The sequence below is a fragment of the Ranitomeya imitator genome, chromosome 5 (assembly GCF_032444005.1).
Source record: "Ranitomeya imitator isolate aRanImi1 chromosome 5, aRanImi1.pri, whole genome shotgun sequence".
In the NCBI taxonomy this organism is placed as follows: Eukaryota; Metazoa; Chordata; class Amphibia; order Anura; family Dendrobatidae; genus Ranitomeya; species Ranitomeya imitator.
This window is the reverse complement of record NC_091286.1, coordinates 55052666-55073749: the sequence shown is the minus strand read 5'-3', so window position 1 is coordinate 55073749 and position 21084 is coordinate 55052666. Positions and strand designations below refer to the sequence as shown.

At 47.1% G+C, this 21084-nt stretch overlaps 1 protein-coding gene across 1 annotated transcript; it reads left to right on the top strand.

Annotated features, from left to right (window-relative positions):
* The first annotated feature begins 208 nt into the window (after window positions 1-208).
* On the top strand, window positions 209-20266 carry CCT4 (chaperonin containing TCP1 subunit 4). The gene is made up of 14 exons (XM_069768684.1): window positions 209-504; window positions 2199-2251; window positions 2346-2435; window positions 8679-8787; window positions 11036-11178; window positions 13012-13133; window positions 13279-13411; window positions 13540-13679; window positions 14320-14416; window positions 14509-14619; window positions 15041-15171; window positions 18763-18997; window positions 19087-19200; window positions 20141-20266. The coding sequence occupies exons 1-14, from the start codon at window positions 369-371 to the stop codon at window positions 20153-20155; spliced, it is 1629 nt and encodes a 542-aa protein (XP_069624785.1). The 5' UTR covers window positions 209-368; the 3' UTR covers window positions 20156-20266.
* The last annotated feature ends 818 nt before the right edge of the window (window positions 20267-21084 follow it).

The window sequence follows — 21084 nt, the reverse complement described above, 5'->3', positions numbered from 1 at the left end:
GAGCCACAGCGTCTGTGTAACGAACTAGACCTGATCCATCTCTTCTCCGCAGAATCCAGAGAATGACTGAACTAATCACCAACATGACCCAGATGTCCCATCACTACAGCAGACCACAGCCACAAGCCAGAGGAAACGAAAACCATATTTCAGACAGGCGCGTCCCGAGGCGCCCCATGACGTCATCACGCACTGAAGCCGCCCTGACGTCCCCTGGCCCCGCCTCCAACCGGCGTTTTGTTCTGGAAGCTTCATGCTCCGGGGAGTGACAGCTGCGACCCCAGAATCCGCCGTCATCCTCTCGTCAGTGACCCGCTCCCGGGCGTACCCGTCCCCGCACAGCCCCCGCCGACCCCGCACATTGTACCATGCCGGATAATTCCGCTCCTAAAGCCATGGTGGCGGCACCGGGAGGGAGCACCGGAGCCAGCAAGAAGAAAGGAGCCTACCAGGACCGGGACAAGCCCTCCCAGATCCGCTTCAGCAACATCTCCGCGGGGAAAGGTGAGACGGCGGCCCGGTACACGTCCTGTATGCCCCGCGGCCTTACCGGCGATCTGGAACTACAACTCCCAGCATTCAACGTCTGCAGCGGGGTGTAACGGCATGCTGGGAGTTGTAGTGTAATTAGACATTAGGAGCCACCAAGAGTGCAGAGCAGTGATGGAGGGACTGCTGTGACATGTAGTTCCTCTTATGGCTGTGCTTTGTGTGACGTGCTCCTCTCATTTCATGGGGTCCAGGGCAACCTGGAATAGGGGGGGTGGTTTCCTAGGCCGCCACGAATAGGGTGGAGTGTCCTATAGGGTGAGGGGGGGGGGTGTGTCCCGGGCTGCCACGAATAGGGTGGAGTGTCCTATAGGGTGAGGGGGGGGTGGTCCCGGGCCGCCACGAATAGGGTAGGGTGTCCTATAGGGTGAGGGGGGGGGTGGTTTCCTAGGCCACCACAAATAGGGTAGGGTGTCCTATAGGGTGAGGGGGGGTGGTTTCCTAGGCCACCACAAATAGGGTAGGGTGTCCTATAGGGTGAGGGGGGGTGGTTTCCTAGGCCACCACAAATAGGGTAGGGTGTCCTACAGGGTGAGGGGGGGGGGGGGGTGGTCCCGGGCCGCCACAAATAGGGTAGGGTGTCCTATAGGGTGAGGGGGGGGGTGGTCCCGGGCCGCCACGAATAGGGTGGAGTGTCCTATAGGGTGACGGGGGTGTGTGTCCCGGGCCGCCACGAATAGGGTGCAGTGTCCAATAGGGTGAGGGGGGTGTGTGTGTCCCGGGCTGCCACGAATAGGGTGGAGTGTCCTATAGGGTGAGGGGGGGGGGGGTGTCCCGGGCTGCCACGAATAGGGTGGAGTGTCCTATAGGGTGAGGGGGGGGTGTGTGTCCCGGGCTGCCACGAATAGGGTGGAGTGTCCTATAGGGTGAGGGGGGGGTGTGTGTCCCGGGCCGCCACGAATAGGGTGCAGTGTCCAATAGGGTGAGGATCTCGCGCCGCCACGTGGGGTGTGTGTATGTGGTTCTTGGGCTGCAGATGGGTTTAGGGGGGGGGGGGAGGTCCTGGGCTGTTGTGATCCAAACCTGGGACAGGGACTGATGGCTGTACAGCGCTGCGGAGTATGGCGGTGCTATAGAATACACAGCACAGCTCCTCACTGGGTATATGCACATCTGTGTCCGCCCTCACAGTGGGGATTAGGGTATCACAGCCCAGACACTTGCACACACGGACACTGCGACCGCCCACCACTGCTTAGGCAAAGCTGCCCCCCGCCACGCACAGCACATCAGTCTTAGGCTACGTTCAGACTAGCGTTGTGCGCCGCTGCGTCGGCGACGCAACGCACAACGCACCGAAAAACGCGGCAAAACGCACGCAAAAACGCTGCGTTTTGCGACGCGTGCGTCATTTTTTGCCGAAAATCGGACGCAAGAAAAATGCAACTTGTTGCGTTTTCTTGGTCCGACGCTTGCGGCAAAAAAGACGCATGTGTCACAAAACGCAACAAGCAAAAACGCATGCGTCCCCCATGTTAAACATAGGGGCCGCTGCGTCGTCCAACGCAAACCCGACGCTCACTAGCACAACGCTAGTCTGAACGTAGCCTTAGTAGTAGTCACCACCAGCCATCTACACACCGGGGACGTTGTGGTGGGCACTGGGGTGTGAATAGATGGGCTTTCTGAATTGTTCCCTGTTGTTGCAGCTGTTGCTGATGCCATCAGAACAAGCCTGGGACCTAAAGGCATGGACAAAATGGTGAGATACTGGGGGATGCTGGGGTGATGTCTGCAGTGCTGGCTGGTTGCACATTACATGGTAATTGATGTTATTTCCTCCCCTTTAACCAAAGATTCAGGATGGGAAAGGAGACGTGACAATCACCAACGATGGGGCAACGATCCTGAAACAGATGCAAGTCCTGCACCCGGCTGCAAAGATGGTGAGTGTCAGTGTGCGCTGAATTGGGTTTATTGGGGCATCTTCTGTCGTCAGTGAATGAAAATCTTCATTGATGAGTTTCCTAAATAATGCAGCAGCAACAAACGGAATTTGTGGTAACACCAAACAGAGCGGCTGAGAACTGTCCCTGGAGTTGGCTGCTGTTTTTTACGTCCTTATTAAATAGTGACCTGATTTTTGCAGGTGAACAGGTTTTTATGTAACTAAAGCTGCGCGGTTTTGATGGTGAAACTTTGCTTTAACCCCTTCCCGACCCATGACGCCACGTAGGCGTCATGAAAGTCGGTGCCAATCCGACCCATGACGCCTATGTGGCGTCATGGAAAGATCGCGTCCCTGCAGATCGGGTGAAAGGGTTAACTCCCATTTCACCCGATCTGCAGGGACAGGGGGAGTGGTAGTTTAGCCCAGGGGGGGTGGCTTCACCCCCTCGTGGCTACGATCGCTCTGATTGGCTGTTGAAAGTGAAGCTGCCAATCAGAGCGATTTGTAATATTTCACCTATTATAACTGGTGAAATATTACAATCCAGCCATGGCCGATGCTGCAATATCATCGGCCATGGCTGGAAATACTAATGTGCCCCCACCCCACCCCACCGATCGCCCCCCCAGCCCCCCGATCTGGCCGGTACACTGCTCCGGCTCCCCTCCATCCAGTGCTCCGCTCCCCCCCGTGCTCTTGTCCGCTCCCCCCGTGCTCCAATCACCCCCCCATGCTCCAATCAACCCCCCTGCATTCCGATCCACCCCCCGTGCTCCGTTCCACCCCCCCGTGCTCCGTTCCAGCCCCCCCGTGCTCCGTTCCACGCCCCCCGTGCTCCGTTCCACGCCTGCCGCGCTCCGATTCCCCCCCCCCGTGCTCCGATCCCCCCCCCGTGGTCCCCCACCACCCCATCATACTTACCGATCCTGCCGGGGTCCCGTCCGTCTTCTCCCTGGGCGCCGCCATCTTCCAAAATGGCGGGCGCATGCGCAGTGCGCCCGCCGAATCTGCCGGCCGGCAGATTCGTTCCAAAGTGCATTTTGATCACTGAGATAGATTATATCTCAGTGATCAAAATAATAAAAATAATAAATGACCCGCCCCCTTTGTCACCCCCATAGGTAGGGACAATAAAAAAATAAAGAAATTTTTTTTTTTCCACTAATGTTAGGGTAGGGTTAGGGTTAGGGGTAGGGTTAGGGTTAGGGCTAGGGTTAGGGTTAGGGGTAGGGTTAGGGGTAGGGTTAGGGGTAGGGTAAGGGGTAGGGTTAGGGGTAGGGTTAGGGGTAGGGTTAGGGGTAGGGCTAGGGTTAGGGGTCGGGGTAGGGTTAGGGCTAGGGTTAGGGTTTCGGTATGTGCACACGTATTCTGGTCCTCTGCGGATTTTTCCGCTGCGGATTTGATAAATCCGCAGTGCTAAACCGCTGCGGATTTATGGCGGATTTACCGCGTTTTTTTCTGCGCATTTCACTGCGGTTTTACAATTGCGATTTTCTATTTGAGCAGTTGTAAAACCGCTGCGGAATCCGCACAAAGAAGTGACATGCTGCGGAATGTAAACCGCTGCGTTTCCGTGCAGTTTTTCCGCAGCATGTGTACAGCGATTTTTGTTTCCCATAGGTCTACATTGAACTGTAAACTCATGGGAAACTGCTGCGGATCTGCAGCTTTTTCCGCAGTGTGCACATACCTTTAGAATTAGGCTATGTGCACACGGTGCGGATTTGGCTGCGGATTGGCCGCTGCGGATTCGCAGCAGTATTCCATCAGGTTTACAGTACCATGTAAACATATGAAAAACCAAATCCGCTGTGCCCATGGTGCAGAAAATACCGCGCGGAAACGCTGCGTTGTATTTTCCGCAGCATGTCAATTCTTTGTGCGGATTCCGCGGCGTTTTACACCTGTTCCTCAATAGGAATCCGCAGGTGAAATCCGCACAAAAAACACTGGAAATCCGCGGAAAATCCGCAGGTAAAACGCAGTGCCGTTTACCCGCGGATTTTTCAAAAATGGTGCGGAAATATCTCACACGAATCCGCAACGTGGGCACAAAGCCTTAGGGTTAGGGTTGGAATTAGGGTTGTGATTAGGGTTATGGCTACAGTTGGGATTAGGGTTAGGGGTGTGTTGGGGTTAGTGTTGGAGGTAGAATTGAGGGGTTACCACTGTTTAGGCACATCAGGGGTTTCCAAACGCAACATGGCGCCACCATTGATTCCAGCCAATCTCGTATTCAAAAAGTCAAATGGTGCTCCCTCACTTCCGAGCCCTGACGTGTGCCCAAACAGTGGTTTACCCCCACATATGGGGTATCAGTGTACTCAGGATAAACTGTGCAACAATTACTGGGGTCCAATTTCTCCTGTTACCCTTGTGAATCTAAAAAAATGCTTGCTAAAACATCATTTTTGAGGAAAAAAAATGATTTTTTATTTTCACGGCTCTGCGTTGTAAACGTCTGTGAAGCACTTGGGGGTTCAAAGTGCTCACCACATATCTAGATAAGTTCCTTGGGGGGTCTAGTTTCTAAAATGTGGTCACTTGTGGGGGGTTTCTACTGTTTAGGCACACCAGGGGCTCTGCAAACGCAATGTGACGCCCGCAGACCATTCCATCAAAGTCTGCATTTCAAAAGTCACTACTTCCCTTCTGAGCCCCGACGTGTGCCCAAACAGTGGTTTACCCCCACACATGGGGTATCAGCGTACTCAGGAGAAACTGGACAACAACTATTGGGGTCCAATTTCTCCTGTTACCCTTGGGAAAATAAAAAATTCTGGGCTAAATAATTATTTTTGAGGAAAGAAAACGTATTTATTATTTTCACGGCTCTGCATTATAAACTTCTATGAAGCACTTGGGGGTTCAAAGTGCTCACCACACATCTAGATAAGTTCCTTTCTGGGTCTAGTTTCCAAAATGGGGTCACTTGTGGGGGGTTTCTACTGTTAAGCCACATCAGGGGCTCTGCAAACGCAACGTGACGCCCACAGAGCATTCCATCAAAGTCTGCATTTCAAAACGTCACTACTTCACTTCCGAGCCCCGGCATGTGCCCAAACAGTGATTTATTCCCACATATGGGGTATCAGCGTACTCAGGAGAAACTGGACAACAACTTTTGGGGTCAAATTTCTCCTGTTACCCTTGGGAAAATAAAAAATAGCAGGCTAAAAGATCATTTTTGAGAAAATAATTTTTTTATTTTTATTTTCATGGCTCTGCGTTATAAACTTCTGTGAAGCCCTTGGGGGTTCAAAGTCCTCACCACACATCTAGACTAGTTCCTTTGGGGGTCTAGTTTCCAAAATGGGGTCATTTCTGGGGGATCTCCAATGTTTAGGCACACAGGTGCTCTCCAAACGTGACATGGTGTCCGCTAATGATTGGAGCTAATTTTCCATTTAAAAAGCCAAATGGCGTGCCATCCCTTCCGAGCCCTGCCGTGCGCCCAAACAGTGGTTTACCCTCACATATGGGGTATCAGCGTACTCAGGATAAACTGGACAACAATATTTGGGGTCCAATTTCTCCTATTATCCTTAGCAAAATAGGAAATTCCAGGCTAAAAAATCATTTTTTAGGAAAGAAAAATTATTTTTTATTTTCATGGCTCTGCGTTATAAACTTCTGTGAAGCACCTGGGGGTTTAAAGTGCTCAATATGCATCTAGATAAGTTCCTTGGGGGGTCTAGTTTCCAAAATGGGGTCATTTGTGGGGGAGCTCCAATGTTTAGGCACACAGGGGCTCTCCAAACGCGACATGGTGTCCGCTAACAATTGGAGCTAATTTTCCATTCAAAAAGTCAAATGGCGCGCCTTCCCTTCCGAGCCCTGCCGAGTGCCCAAACAGTGGTTTAGCCCCCACATATGAGGTATCGACGTACTCGGGAGAAATTGCCCAACAAATTTTATGATCCATTTTATCCTACTGCCCATGTGAAAATGAAAAAATTGAGGCGAAAAGAATTTTTTTGTGAAAAAAAAGTACTTTTTCATTTTTACAGATCAATTTGTGAAGCACCTGAGGGTTTAAAGTGCTCACTAGGCATCTAAATAAGTTCCTTGGGGGGTCTAGTTTCCAAAATGGGGTCACTTGTGGGGAAGCGCCAATGTTTAGGCACACAGGAGCTATCCAAACGCGACATGGTGTCCGCTAACGATGGAAATAATTTTTCATTCAAAAAGTCAAATGGCGCTCCTTCCCTTCCGAGCCTTACCATGTGACCAAACAGTGGTTTACCCCCACATGTGAGGTATTGGTGTACTCAGGAGAAATTGCCCAACACATTTTAGGATCCATTTTATCCTGTTGCCCATGTGAAAATGAAAAAATTGAGGCTAAAAGAATTTTTTTGTGAAAAAAAAGTACTTTTTCATTTTTACGGATCAATTTGTGAAGCACCTGGGGGTTCAAAGTGCTCACTATGCATGCATAAGTTCCTTGGGGCATCTAGTTTCCAAAATGGGGTCACTTGTGGGGGAGCTCCAATTTTTAGGCACACGGGTGCTCTCCAAACGTGACATGGTGTCCGCTAAAGAGTGGAGCCAATTTTTGATTCAAAAAGTCAAATGGCGCGCCTTCCCTTCCAAGCCCTGCCGTGCGCCCAAACAGTGGTTTACCCCCACATATGAGGTATCAGCATACTCAGGACAAATTGGACAACAACTTTCGTGGTTCAGTTTCTCCTTTTACCATTGGGAAAATAAAAAAATTGTTGCTAAAAGATAATTTTTGTGACTAAAAAGTTAAATGTTCATTTTTTCCTTCCATGTTGCTTCTGCTGCTGTGAAGCACCTGAAGGGTTAATAAACTTCTTGAATGTGGTTTTGAGTACCTTGAGGGGTGCAGTTTTTAGAGAGGTGTCACTTTTGGGTATTTTCAGCCATATAGACCCCTCAAACTGACTTCAAATGTGAGGTGGTCCCTAAAAAAAATGGTTTTGTAAATTTCGTTGTAAAAATGACAAATCGCTGGTCAAATTTTAACCCTTATAACTTCCTAACAAAAAAAAATTTTGTTTCCAAAATTGTGCTGATGTAAAGTAAACATGTGGGAAATGTTATTTATTAACTATTTTGTGTCACATATCTCTCTGGTTTAACAGAATAAAAATTCAAAATGTGAAAATTGCGAAATTTTCAAAATTTTCGCCAAATTTCCATTTTTATCACAAATAAACGCAGAATTTATTGACCTAAATTTACCACTAACATGAAGCCCAATATGTCACGAAAAAACAATCTCAGAACCGCTAGGATCCGTTGAAGCGTTCCTGAGTTATTACCTCATAAAGGGACACTGGTCAGAATTGCAAAAAACGGCAAGGTCTTTAAGGTCAAAATAGGCTGGGTCATGAAGGGGTTAAAAAAAAAATGAAGTAATCTTAGAAGCAAGGCCTCATTCAGTCATTTAGTGTTTCATGGATGTAAGTCACATCTGTCACATTTTCTTGTCATGTTCACATGTCTGCACTAACACTCGGAGACGTCTGATTTTGATCCGAATCGCTGATGAAAGTCGCCATTGTAAGTCTATGGGTTGTAAAGAAAATCCAACATCACTTGGATACCGTCCTAAATACATCCTAGTGCTGTGTGGACCAAACACTGGTGAAAAATGAGGCCTCAGGACACCTGTTATATAGAACATCTGATCTGCAGGAGGAGCTGATCAGATCCATAGACATTGTTATGGGAAACGTATCACTTAACCTTGCATTGTGCTCATTGAAATCCCTGGTGTTTGTATACGAGTCCAGTGGGCGGTGCTACTAAGAGTGATAGTCCTCACTATAGCTGTCCGTCACTAGTAGTGCCACCTTCTTGACTCAGCTGAACATCCATGTGGTCTGAGCAGCAAAAGCCGCGACCAGACACCTTTTTGGAGATGCTTTATCTCCCTTGAAAAGAACAGGGTCAAGCATGTTGAAATCCAGTTGCCAGATCGGAGGGTTTAGCCACCATCAGTCCAATTTGTATGTCCAGCTTAAGATCTCATTCACAGGACAGTATGGCATCTTTGTATTGTGAAGATCTGAGATGTGAGAGGCCTGTAGTGTTCCCTGATACGTGGAGACCTGCGGCTGCCTTGTGCCATAGATTGTGACCTGTAAATTAACATTTGCATCTTATCTGCTCCTGTATCCCATTGAGCTATGACAGGTCCTGTCACTTGCACCTTGCGTTTAGGTTTTGTTGCTCTTTTTCATGTATTCTTTTATTTTTGTTCTAGTTGGTTGAATTGTCCAAAGCTCAAGATATCGAAGCCGGAGATGGCACCACCTCTGTGGTGGTCATTGCTGGTGCTCTCCTTGACGCCTGTTCTAAGCTGCTGCAGAAAGGTAAAATTACAGCATTAATTAGAATATATTATGTGATTGCCCGCCAAGGAAAATCCCCTCTTTTCTTATCTCTACAGTGGAGAGGTCAAGCATGCTTCAGACTAAAGGTACCATCACACTAAACGATATCGCTAGCGATCCGTGACGTTGCAGCGTCCTGGCTAGCGATATCGTCCAGTGTGACACACAGCAGCGATCAGAATCCTGCTGTGACATCGCTGGTCGCTGCAGAAAGTCCAGCACTTTATTTCGTCGCTGGACTTCCTGCTGACATCGCTGAATCGGCGTGTGTGACGCCGATTCAGCGATGTCTTCGCTGGTAACCAGGGTAAACATCGGGTTACTAAGCGCAGGGCCGCGCTTAGTAACCCGATGTTTAACCTGGTTACCAGCGTAAAAGTAAAAAAAAAAAACAAACACTACATACTTACCTTCCGCTGTCTGTCCCTCGGCGCTCTGCTTCTCTGCCCTGTGTAAGCACAGCGGCCGGAAAGCAGAGCGGTGACGTCACCGCTGTGCTTTCCGGCCGCTGTGCTTACACAGGGCAGAGAAGCAGAGCGCCGAGGGACAGACAGCGAAAGGTAAGTATGTAGTGTTTGTTTTTTTTTTTTACTTTTACGCTGGTAACCAGGGTAAACATCGGGTTACTAAGCGCGGCCCTGCGCTTAGTAACCCGATGTTTACCCTGGTTACCGGGGACCTCGGGATCGTTGGTCGCTGGAGAGCTGTCTGTGTGACAGCTCTCCAGCGACCAAACAGCGACGCTGCAGCGATCCGGATCGTTGTCGGTATCGCTGCAGCGTCGCTTAGTGTGACGGTACCTTAAAATACCCTCTTAACCGTTCTCCTTTAAGTTTCTAAAGACCACCCCAGTATACAGACAGGTCATAATCATTGAGGAGACCACCATATGGCAGTTTGGCAGGATCCTAATACCAAAAAATGAAATCTTCGTTTGCTATCAGCAGGCTGAGGGTCATGTACTTGACAAAAAAAAAATGGTGGGATCAGCTGACCATGCACTGTGCATGAGGGTCCTCCTGGACCCTAACATGGAGACATAATGATCCCGCAGTTGGAATTCAGTCGCCCAATCCATTTGTTTGGCTGGGAGATAAGTCGCTATCAGAAAATTGTGGCAGTGTCTTTCACAGAGAATACAGGAGTGCCTGGCCGAACATTCCTGTGTATTGGGGGAGTCAGAAGACATGGCTGACAGTGGTGTAATCAGTCTGTGTGTGGCCGGCTGTAGACCCGCTGCGCTCGGCGGTCACCTATCCTGTGTATTTACGGACTAACCCATTTAAAGGGAACCTGTCACCCCGTTTTTTGAGATTGAGCTATAAATACTGTTAAATAGGGTCTGCGCTGTGCGTTACTATAGTGTATGTAGTGTACCCCGATTCCCCATGTATGCTGAGAAATACATTACCAAAGTCGCCGTTTTCGCCTGTCAATCAGGCTGGTCTGGTCAGGTGGGCGTGTTCACAGCGCTCTTTTCTTCCCCAGCTTTCCGTTGGTGGCGTAGTGGTGTGCGCATGTCCAGAGTTCCGACTTCCCTGCGCCCACGTGAAGACACAGCGCGCGATCTGCGCTGTAATCCCTTGCATCGGTGGGGGCGGCCATCTTCCTGGGGCCGCGCGTGCGCAGATGGAGTGCTCTGCTGCACGGGGCTTCAGGAAAATGGCCGCGGGATGCCGCGCGTGCGCATTAGAGATCGCGGCGGCCATTTTCCCAAAGCCGAGTTTGCATCTCGGCTTTGGGAAAATGGCCGCCGCGATCTCTAATGCGCACGCGCGGCATCCCGCGGCCATTTTCCTGAAGCCCCGTGCAGCAGAGCACTCCATCTGCGCACGCGCGGCCCCAGGAAGATGGCCGCCCCCACCGATGCAAGGGATTACAGCGCAGATCGCGCGCTGTGTCTTCACGTGGGCGCAGGGAAGTCGGAACTCTGGACATGCGCACACCACTACGCCACCAACGGAAAGCTGGGGAAGAAAAGAGCGCTGTGAACACGCCCACCTGACCAGACCAGCCTGATTGACAGGCGAAAACGGCGACTTTGGTAATGTATTTCTCAGCATAGGTGGGATATCAGGGTACACTACATACACTATAGTAACGCACAGCGCAGGCCCTATTTAACAGTATTTATAGCTCAATCTGAAAAAACGGGGTGACAGGTTCCCTTTAAGCCATGTGAAATGTCTGATTCTCTCCTGGTTTACTTTCGCCCCCCACCTTGTAGGTATTCATCCCACCACTATTTCTGAGTCATTCCAGCTGGCTGTAGAGAGAGGAGTTGAAATTCTGAGCAATATGGCCAAACCCGTGGAGTTAAGTGATCAAGAAACTTTACTGAACAGCGCGACGACTTCACTCAACTCAAAGGTATTTTCACCTTTTATCTTGTAGAGCATTAGAGCAAATCAGTGTGGCCTTTTGTTGATGCATGCACTACGGTTTCTGATCACAAACAAGCATTTTAAATAACTTATCCCCTGTGTCTCGATACTGGCATTCCTGGCAAACAGTTGATTTTTCCAGTGACTAGATGTTTCTCACTGCATCGAAAAATATTTAGAATTGAGTGTCCTCAGTGATTGATACCATCTTTTCAGTTAGCCATTAAAAGGTAACAAATTGCAAGCTGTCTAGACTGCTCGGGTCTCTTCATCAGGCACAGAATAACACAAAATCTGAAAAATCACATATTGGAACAAGAATGAATTCTCATCGCCACACAATAAAAGAAAAAAGAATGGATCTATCTGTGGCCAAACATTTTTGTATCCCAGGCCACAGCACCATGGACATAAAATTACTTGTATTAAAAGGTAACTTGAAATCTCAGAGACCGAAGAGTCTGGGAGTGTAAACTCATGACAACCTTTGACACACTCAGTGCAAGAATGAATGTCTCTCATGGATTTATGTCTTTTTACATCAATTAAGGAATTTGCTCCTCAGACCTTGTGGGGGCATCACAACACAGAACCAGATACCAATTGGACAATAAAACATTCACTCCTTATCTATGAACTGTTCCAATATTTATTGCCACAACTCTCCCATAATGTTAGATCTGCTTCACGTCACTTGTCTTATCTATTGCATTATTTCTACGCCATGTTGTGTATAAATATGTGGTTCTTCAGATTTTGTATTAGTCTATGCCTGATGAAGAGGCCTGTGTAGTCTCGAAAGCTTGCAATTTACCATCTTTCAGTTAGCCATTAAAAGGTATCAACCACTAAGGACTCTCAATTCTAAATATTTTTCCATCTACTGGCTAACACGGTACCAAGATATATGTCACTACACCAACAGTGTAGGATTACATGACTCGTATTTGTGTGCACTGGGCACATGAAGGCCAAAAGAGCACAATTACTATATAGGAGCCTTTGGTGCTTTGCCTAATACAATGATTTGCTGAATCCTCCCAGAGCAGGAGCAGCTTCTACAAAGCCCCTCTCCATACTGGCTCTTTAGAGGGGTCTCAAACAGGGGACATTATAATATGATGTTCTTATACACGAATAGGATATATACACTTACAATGAGGACTACACTGATTTGCTGTGTAGCTATAACATATCAACCCTCGTGTAGTTCCACCTGGCAGTGTATTCTCATGATCACTCATTAGCTGCATCACGACATGACTGCAATTACTGTATTTTTCGACCTATAAGATGCATCGGACAATTACTCACCTAGATTTTAGAGGAGTTAAATAGGGAAAAAAAATTGAAGCAAATAATGTAATCATCACGCACTGGTGGGGATCTGCGGCAAACGGTGTCAGCTATTAAAAAGAATGAATATTCACTGCTCTCCATGCCCATAGCCATAGTCCCTCCCACCTCTCGGCACCAGCTCCAGTGCATAGAGGTGAGAGGAGTGATTATGGTCATGGGGAGCAGTGAATATTCATTCTCTTCAATAGCGGACACACCATTAGCCGCGGCATGTTCCTGCCCCCCTTCCCCTTCCTCCCACTTACAGCCATAGCTGGGTTATAAGGCACAACCGGACTATAAGATGCATCCCCTCACTTTCCTCCAAAACTTTTTGGGAAAATAGGTGCACCTTTTTAGTCCACAAAATCGGGTACTAGGAGAGATGGACATCATTGCTGACATAGTGTATATATATTTTTATTGCCGAGATATCAGCCCCTACTACAACTTTTGTTTTTGTTTTTTTAATTTCTATAAGGTGGTCTCCCAGTACTCCAGCTTGCTTGCACCCATGAGTGTGGACGCTGTAATGAAAGTCATCGATCCATTGACCGCAACCAGTGTTGACCTCCGGGACATCAAAATAGTCAAGAAACTCGGGTAAGAACTTTTCAGAAGTACCCATTGTTGTAATACTGCTCTTAAGAAAGGCGGACTGCTGCGTGGTTATTGTGCATCCGTCCACTTAATATACTCCCACTACTAGTAGCCACCACATAATCGTGCATGCGTTTTTTTTCTCCAGGGGAACCATTGATGACTGTGAACTGGTTGATGGTCTTGTGCTCACACAGAAAGCTGCCAACACCGGAGTAACCAGAGTGGAAAAAGCAAAGATCGGTCTCATTCAGTTCTGCTTGTCCGCACCAAAGACAGATGTAAGTGCCATGAATCCACACACAAGTTTATATGATTTATGTATAAGTTTATATGATTTGTCACAAGTTTTTTTTATTTATTTTTTATTGGGAACTACTAACATTAATGAGATTTACCTTTATTTCAGATGGACAATCAGATTGTGGTGTCAGATTATGCACAGATGGACAGAGTTTTAAGAGAAGAAAGAACCTACATACTCAACCTTGTGAAACAGATTAAGAAGGCTGGCTGCAATGTGCTGCTCATCCAGAAGTCCATTTTGAGGTAAGGCAAACATTTTGGGCAGAATGAATGTTAGGCTATTTTCAAACTTGCATTTTTTGCAATCCTTCGCAATCCGTTGTTTTGGGCAAAAAAACGGATCCTGCAAATGTGCCCGCAGGATGAGTTTTTTTGCACATAGACTTGTATTAGCGACGGATGGCCACACTTCGCATCTGTCGTGCGACGGATCCGTCGTGTTTTGGCGGACCGTTGTCACAAAAAAAAGTTCAATGTAACCTTTTTTTGTCCGTCGCGTCCGCCATTTTCTACTGCGCATGCGTGGCCGAAACTCCGCCCCCTCCTCCCCGGACTTAAGAATGGGCAGCGGATGCGTTGAAAAACTGCATCCGCTGCCCACGTCGTGCAGAAATTTCACAGCGTGCGTCGGTACGTCGGCCCGACGCATAGCGACGGACCCGTACCAACGCAAGTGAAAGTAGCCTTAGAAGGATCATCTTTTGTGAAGATTGTTGCTCCGGTCGCTGCTAAATGAGGCAGGTGCCTTCAGTGTATGATCAGGCTCGGGTTCTGAGCCTGCTGCCTACACTTGCACCTGATGTGATGTGCAGGTCCCTCACTTGTCAATAAGGGGTTACCGTGTGGCACAATCCTTCTGACAGTTCCTTTTCTTAATTTTCAGAGATGCGCTCAGTGATCTTGCCTTACACTTCCTGAATAAAATGAAAATTATGGTAGTGAAGGACATAGAGCGTGAAGACATTGAGTTCATCTGTAAGGTCAGTATCCTCAGTAGTTCCTTTTGGCACTGTCTACAAATGTTTGTGTGCAAATGAGTGAATTTTATTAATTTTTTTTGTTTTTGTTACAGACAATTGGTACCAAGCCGGTGGCCCACATTGACCAGTTTACAGCAGACATGATGGCGTCTGCTGAGCTAGCTGAGGAGGTTAGCCTCAATGGCTCTGGGAAACTTTTAAAGGTAAATCAATGATTTAATGGGTAAGGTTTCTCCTTGTGGAGAGTGACATGCCAGGTCTGACACACCAGTATGAGGAGACGTAAACGCTTTGCTTGCTTGTCTGAGAAATTAAATATGCAGATTGTCTCTTCAGAGGGAAGAGGATTTGAACTCTAGGGCCACCTATAGGAAATGGCAATATTGACCCCTGCAATATGACTTGGGATGAAAGCCAAATCAGACTCTCAATCTGCAGTCACGGTGTTTTTGGGCTGTTGGCCCTCGTCAGTGCAAAGTATGAGATCTGCTTTGGCTTAGGTGAGCGGGTAACACTGGGATCTAAGGGTAAGGTTTCTCCTTGTGGAAAATGACATGCCAGGTCAAAGGTAAAAGTTCTTCAGTTCTATCCTTCATAGTGCAGCACTGATTTTTGCTCTTGTAGATAACCGGGTGTGCCAATCCTGGAAAGACTGTTACCATTGTTGTGCGTGGGTCTAATAAGCTGGTGATTGAAGAGGCCGAGCGCTCCATTCATGATGCACTTTGTGTCATTCGCTGCTTAGTTAAAAAAAGGTAAGTGAGATGATAGATAAGTATGTGTATATAATTATTATTTTTATTTTTGCTATTATACAGGGATTCATTCCTTTTATTAAAGGGAACCTGTCATGTCCCTCGTGACCTCCAATCCAGCAGCAATCATCCCAGTGTGATTAAGCTCCCTCCCTAACCAGCCCTGTACAACACAATGCAGTTAAAAAAAACGTTTCAACCTCCGCTTTCCTTCTGCTAACGAGGGGCTTTGACTAGTCGATCAGGCATTAGTTCCCCAGACTAGTCAACCCTGTTTCCATGTTAATTTGAGCCGGCCTCATTGTCAGCTCACGTAAATCTGCGCAGGCACCGTGTTCCTTCTTTGTAACGAATGTCCAATTGGGGTGTCGATAAGTTTGTAGTCAACTTTAGATTTTGCAGTTTTAGTTTTTCATCCCTTTCTAAAAGTCATAACTTTTCTTCTACAGCCATTTGAGGGCTAGTGTGTGTTTTTTTTTTTTTTTTTTTAATAGAAAAGTTGCTGTTGTTAATCATACTGGAAGATAAGGAAATAATTCCAATCACGGTGAAAACTTGACGAAAAAATTCTGCTTTTACTTCTGTGGCAAAATATTGACTGGCAATGCGATTCTTCAGGACGTTACTCCTTGCGGCGATTTACATGCTAACCATGCCAAGATGAGGAGACTTAAAACCGCAATGCTCCTCTGGGAAATATGCTAATTAGGCAAACCTATTGAAAGTGGCAATCCTACAAGTCAATGTCGACCCTTTAACGACCCTTGTCACATGACATAGGATAAGGGCCAAACCAGAATCTCAATTTGCAGGCACTGTGTTTCGGGGTACTGCTCGTTTATTTCCTTTTAGGTGGTTAAAAAAAAAAAAATCTGAAATTGCTTTTCGTCACAATTTTGAGACGAGATCAGGCAGATAAACCAGTGGTGGTAACTTTTCCCAGCATCGTTCCAACTGATTGACCCTTGTCTGTACCATAGTGACAGACCCCCGTCTCTACCATAGTGACAGACCCGTCAATCACCTGGAGCAGTGTGGTGAAAAAACGGCCATACTTCTCTCCTCTTTGACGTTGGTCTCCGGCCGGATCCTCTAACTATATTTTCTGTGAAACCCCAAGGTGTGTCTGAGAAGAAAATACCTGTTTGCACGTTATAAATTGACTGCTAGGATCCCCTTCATTTTACAATTTTAATGATGGAGTGATTGAATTTTTGTTTATGTCCCATTAGAAGATTTGAACCTGTGATCTTCTGATCGCTTGTTCTATATCCTGCTGTGCAACTGTATGGCAGTATACAGCTCAAATAACGGTCTCCCATAAAGCTCAGCCTTTAGCCCTCAACTGCCATGGCCACCCATCAGCACTGTGTGGTTGTGCCGCAAAGGGGCTGATAGTTGTCCGGGACGGTGAACCATTGGGACTCTGTATATTGAATGCCACTGTCAGACGGGTGATCAGCAGTGATTGGAGCGCCATATATCCAAGTCCAGCAGGAGTGCCATACATGTATGGTGGATGCAGGGGAGTGATTAAGCAAGGAAGAGCCCATTTCACATTGAATAACTTGGGACTGAGGATATAAAATTATTGCCTGGAACACTTAATGCAGAACTGAGTTTATTGCAAGACGTTGTCATGTTACAACATCCAGGGATGTAATAATGTGACATCCTGTTCTGTGTGAACTGATAAAGGATGTTTACTTGTCGCATTCAGTTTTTTTTCCTTTGATATCATGCCATGTTATTTTTCTTGTGCATGTAGACAGCAGTACTGAGACACGGTTGCTTGTAGTTTTAAAAGTCTGTTCTAGAATTATGCCCCCTTCTTTGGACAATATACACTGCTCAAAAAAATAAAGGGAACACTAAAATCCCACATCCTGGATATCACTGAAATATTCCAGTTGTAAATCTTTATTCATTACATAGTGGAATGTGTTGAGAACAATAAAACCTAAAAATGATTAACGTAAATCACAACTAATATCCCACGGAGGTCTGGAGTTGGAATGATGCTCAAAATCAAAGTGGAAAATGAAGTTACAGGCTGATCTAACTTCAGTGGAAATGCCTCAAGACAAGGAAATGATGCTCAGTAGTGTGTGTGGCCTCCACGTGCCTGTATGACCTCCCTACAATGCCTGGACATGGTTCTGATGAGGCGGCGGATGGTCTCCTGAGGGATCTCCTCCCAGACCAGGACTAAAGCATCCGCCAACTCCTGGACAGTCTGTGGTGCAACGTGACGTTGGTGGATGGAGTGAGACATGATGTCCCAGATGTGTTCAATCGGATTCAGGTCTGGGGAACGGGCGGGCCAGTCCATAGCTTCAGTGCCTTCATCTTGCAGGAACTGCTGACACACTCCAGCCACATGAGGTCTGGCATTAGGAGGAACCCAGGACCAACTGCACCAGCATATGGTCTCACAAGGGGTCTGTGGATCTCCTCTAGATACCTAATGGCAGTCAAGCTACCTCTGGCGAACACATGGAGGGTTGTGCGGCTCTCCAAAGAAATGCCACCCCACACCATTACTGACCCACTGCCAAACCGGTCATGCTGAAGGATGTTGCAGGCAGCAGATCGCTCTCCACGGCGTCTCCAGACTCACGTCTGTCACATGTGCTCAGTGTGAACCTGCTTTCATCTGTGAAGAGCACAGGGCGCCAGTGGCGAATTTGCCAATCCTGGTGTCTGTGGCAAATTCCAAGCGTCCTGCACAGTGTTGGGCTGTGAGCACAACCCCCATCTGTGGACGTCGGGCACTCAGACCATCCTCATGGAGTCGGTTTCTAACAGTTTGTGCAGACACATGCACATTTGTGGCCTGCTGGAGGTCATTTTGCAGGGCTCTGGCAGTGCTCCTCCTGTTCCTCCTTGCAGAAAGGCGGAGGTAGTGGTCCTGCTGCTGGGTTGTTGCCCTCCTACAGCCCCCTCCACGTCTCATGGTGTACTGGCCTGTCTCCTGGTAGCGCCTCCAGCCTCTGGACACTACGCTGACAGACACAGCAAACCTTCTTGCCACAGCTCGCATTGATGTGCCATCCTGGATGAGCTGCACTACTTGAGCCACTTGTGTGGGTTGTACAGTCCGTCTCATGGTACCACAAGTGTGAAAGCACAACCAACATTCACAAGTGACCAAAACATCAGCCAGAAAGCATTGGTACTGAAATGTGGTCTGTGGTCCCCACCTGCAGAACCACTCCTTTATTGAGTGTGTCTTAATAATTGCCAATAATTTCCATCTGTTGTCTATTCCATTTACACAACAGCATGTGAAATTGATTGTCAAACAGTGTTGCTTCCTAAGTGGACAGTGTGATTTCACAGAAGTTTGATTTACTTGGAGTTCTGTTCTGTTTAAGTGTTTCCTTTATTTTTTTGAGCAGTGTATATACCCGGCTATCTGCTGACCTTTTTGCATTGATTGGAGAAGATGCAGTATGTACCCCCATCTCACGGGGTGGGCCAATAGTGGCCTATGCTCTAATAGGGAGTATGTTATAGCGAATGACCTTTATATCTTTCTAATTTAGTTCTGGTAACGAGTGTATTGACCTTTTTTCCCTCTGGTTATAGAGCGCTTATCGCGGGAGGAGGCGCTCCTGAGATCGAATTGTCCCTCCGTTTGAATGAGTATGCGCGGACCCTCAGTGGCATGGAGGCCTACTGTATCAGAGGTTTTGCAGACGCCTTGGAAGTCATCCCATCCACGCTGGCAGAGAATGCAGGACTGAACCCAATATCCACTGTAACAGAGCTGAGAAATAGACATGCACAGGGCGAGAAGACGGCCGGCATCAACGTGCGAAAGGTGCGTTAATTATTTTTTTCCAGCCCAGGAAATTGATCTTATATGTTTAAGGGAAAACCTCACTAATATCAGCTTTTTCTGTGTGACAGGGAGGAATTTCTAACATTTTGGAGGAACTAGTCGTCCAACCCCTCCTGGTGTCCATCAGCTCCCTGACTTTGGCGACAGAAACTGTCCGTAGTATCCTGAAGATCGATGATGTGGTCAGTATGTGCTCATACTCTGCAGTACTGTGTACACCGCTCCAGTACTACCAGTATATTTACTCCTGACCTGTATGATAGTTTTTGCAGTTGTGGTAGCCTGCGGTGCCCCAGCTGCTATGACACTGGAGCTCCCTACAGTCCCTGACAGCTGCAGGCCATCAGGTGGCAGTCAGCACATGGTGAGAGGTGGTTTGGTAAGATCTGGGGTGCCGCAGGATACCGAGCCCTGAATTGGGATGGAACTACCTTTTTCCATGCACTGCCATGATGTAACTAATGTCTCTCTAGAAATGATATCCATAGCTGTAGCATTCAGTCAGTGCACTGCAGTTCCATTGGGGTTGTCTGGTGAAAACAAGTGGTAATTTATTGATCAGTGGGCGTCTGACCTCTAGGAACAAGACCTATCGGGACACTTTTACCTCTGTGATGTGGCCCACCGTGTATTATAAATTTCTTCCTCTTACCGGATCAGACACATGATACAGCCAATAGAATTATGATATGTGAAAGTATATACATCTCATAAGGTGGCAATCCAATTGACACCAGCTGTAACCTTACAAGATGTGACCTCCAGCAGTACGGCACCGTCAGCCATCATGGTCACTTACCACCATCATCAGTCCTAGATAAAGGTCTACTGCAGTATTTCCCAAACTCCAGTCCTCACGGACCCTACAGGTCATGTTTTCAGGATTTCCATAGTGTTGCACAGGTGAGACAATTCCTGATGCCTTGATGATACTTCCACTACTTGCACAATACTAAAGAAATCCTGAAAACATGACCTGTGGGGTCCTTGAGGACTGGAGTTTGGGTAACACTGGTCTACTGGATTGTTGGGCGGCTGGTGATATGTTGTACATTGAGTATTTATGTGAAAACACTTTATCTTCAGAAACTCCTATTTCTGGATTATTTTGTGTCTCTCCAGGTGAACACTCGATAAGCTTTGCATTTCTTGGATGAAGTCAACGAAGTGGCACGTCTGCCGTCCCGAGCAGGCAGGGAGCCCCTATACGTGTGCCCGCACTTAATTTAATAAAATTGTTACATGAGGTTTTGTGCTCTGGGCTGCGTTTTCTTTCTGTGTTGATTCTTTAGCAACTACAGTACATAAATGTTAGCCTTACAAGCAGAACGGCTCGAGTAAGATGTTTAGTGAGGGCAAAATCAGACATAGAAATCAGCATCCCCTTTTATGACCTTGCAATTTCTCCATTTTTGCGCTTTCCTTTTTTGTGCTTTTCGTTTTTTCTTTTCCTTCTTCCAAGAGCCTTAACTGATTTCTTCTCGCGTTACTCTGTTTACTCATCAAATTCATTTATATTTTGATCAGACATTTTTTGAACACAACAATACCAAATATGTGTATATTTTTTGTTTTATTTTCAACAGGGCAAAAAGAAGGTTGATATAAACTTGTGTCCCCGTAGGAGACTTAAAGCAGCGATCGTCTGATCACTTGTGCTGTACACAGCAGTGCTTCAGCCTTGCTATGTACAGCAGTAATCACCATCTTCTGTGTATGCTGGCTGGCCACACCTGTACAATATATGGTGTTGTTCAGGCATGTGAGGTTGGGGGAGTGGAGGGTGGGTTTTAAGTAGTTACAGGTCTGTGCTCACTGCTGGCTTGCAGCTCAGCACAAGGGCTGATGGGAAATGCAGTCAAGAGAGCAGAGTAAGTGATGACTGACAGCAGAGCTGGTGCCAGGGTACAGTATGTGATGCAGAAAGGTAGAAATCATTACATTTGACAGAAAACATACATGGGGATCTTAAGTGCATTTTCCTTAGCGGGATTATCTGGGACTATTTTATATTCTTCTTATGGGCCTAAGAACTTACATGCAGGTAGTTGCTAACTACCTGTCCT

Excerpts from the sequence above, each read along its gene's own strand:
- CCT4 (XM_069768684.1), top strand. The coding sequence starts at position 369 with ATGCCGGATAATTCCGCTCCTAAAGCCATGGTGGCGGCACCGGGAGGG. Across the intron at positions 13,412-13,539 it reads TGTCCGCACCAAAGACAGAT|ATGGACAATCAGATTGTGGT; the intron begins GTAAGTGCCATG and ends CCTTTATTTCAG. Across the intron at positions 15,172-18,762 it reads CGCTGCTTAGTTAAAAAAAG|AGCGCTTATCGCGGGAGGAG; the intron begins GTAAGTGAGATG and ends CTCTGGTTATAG.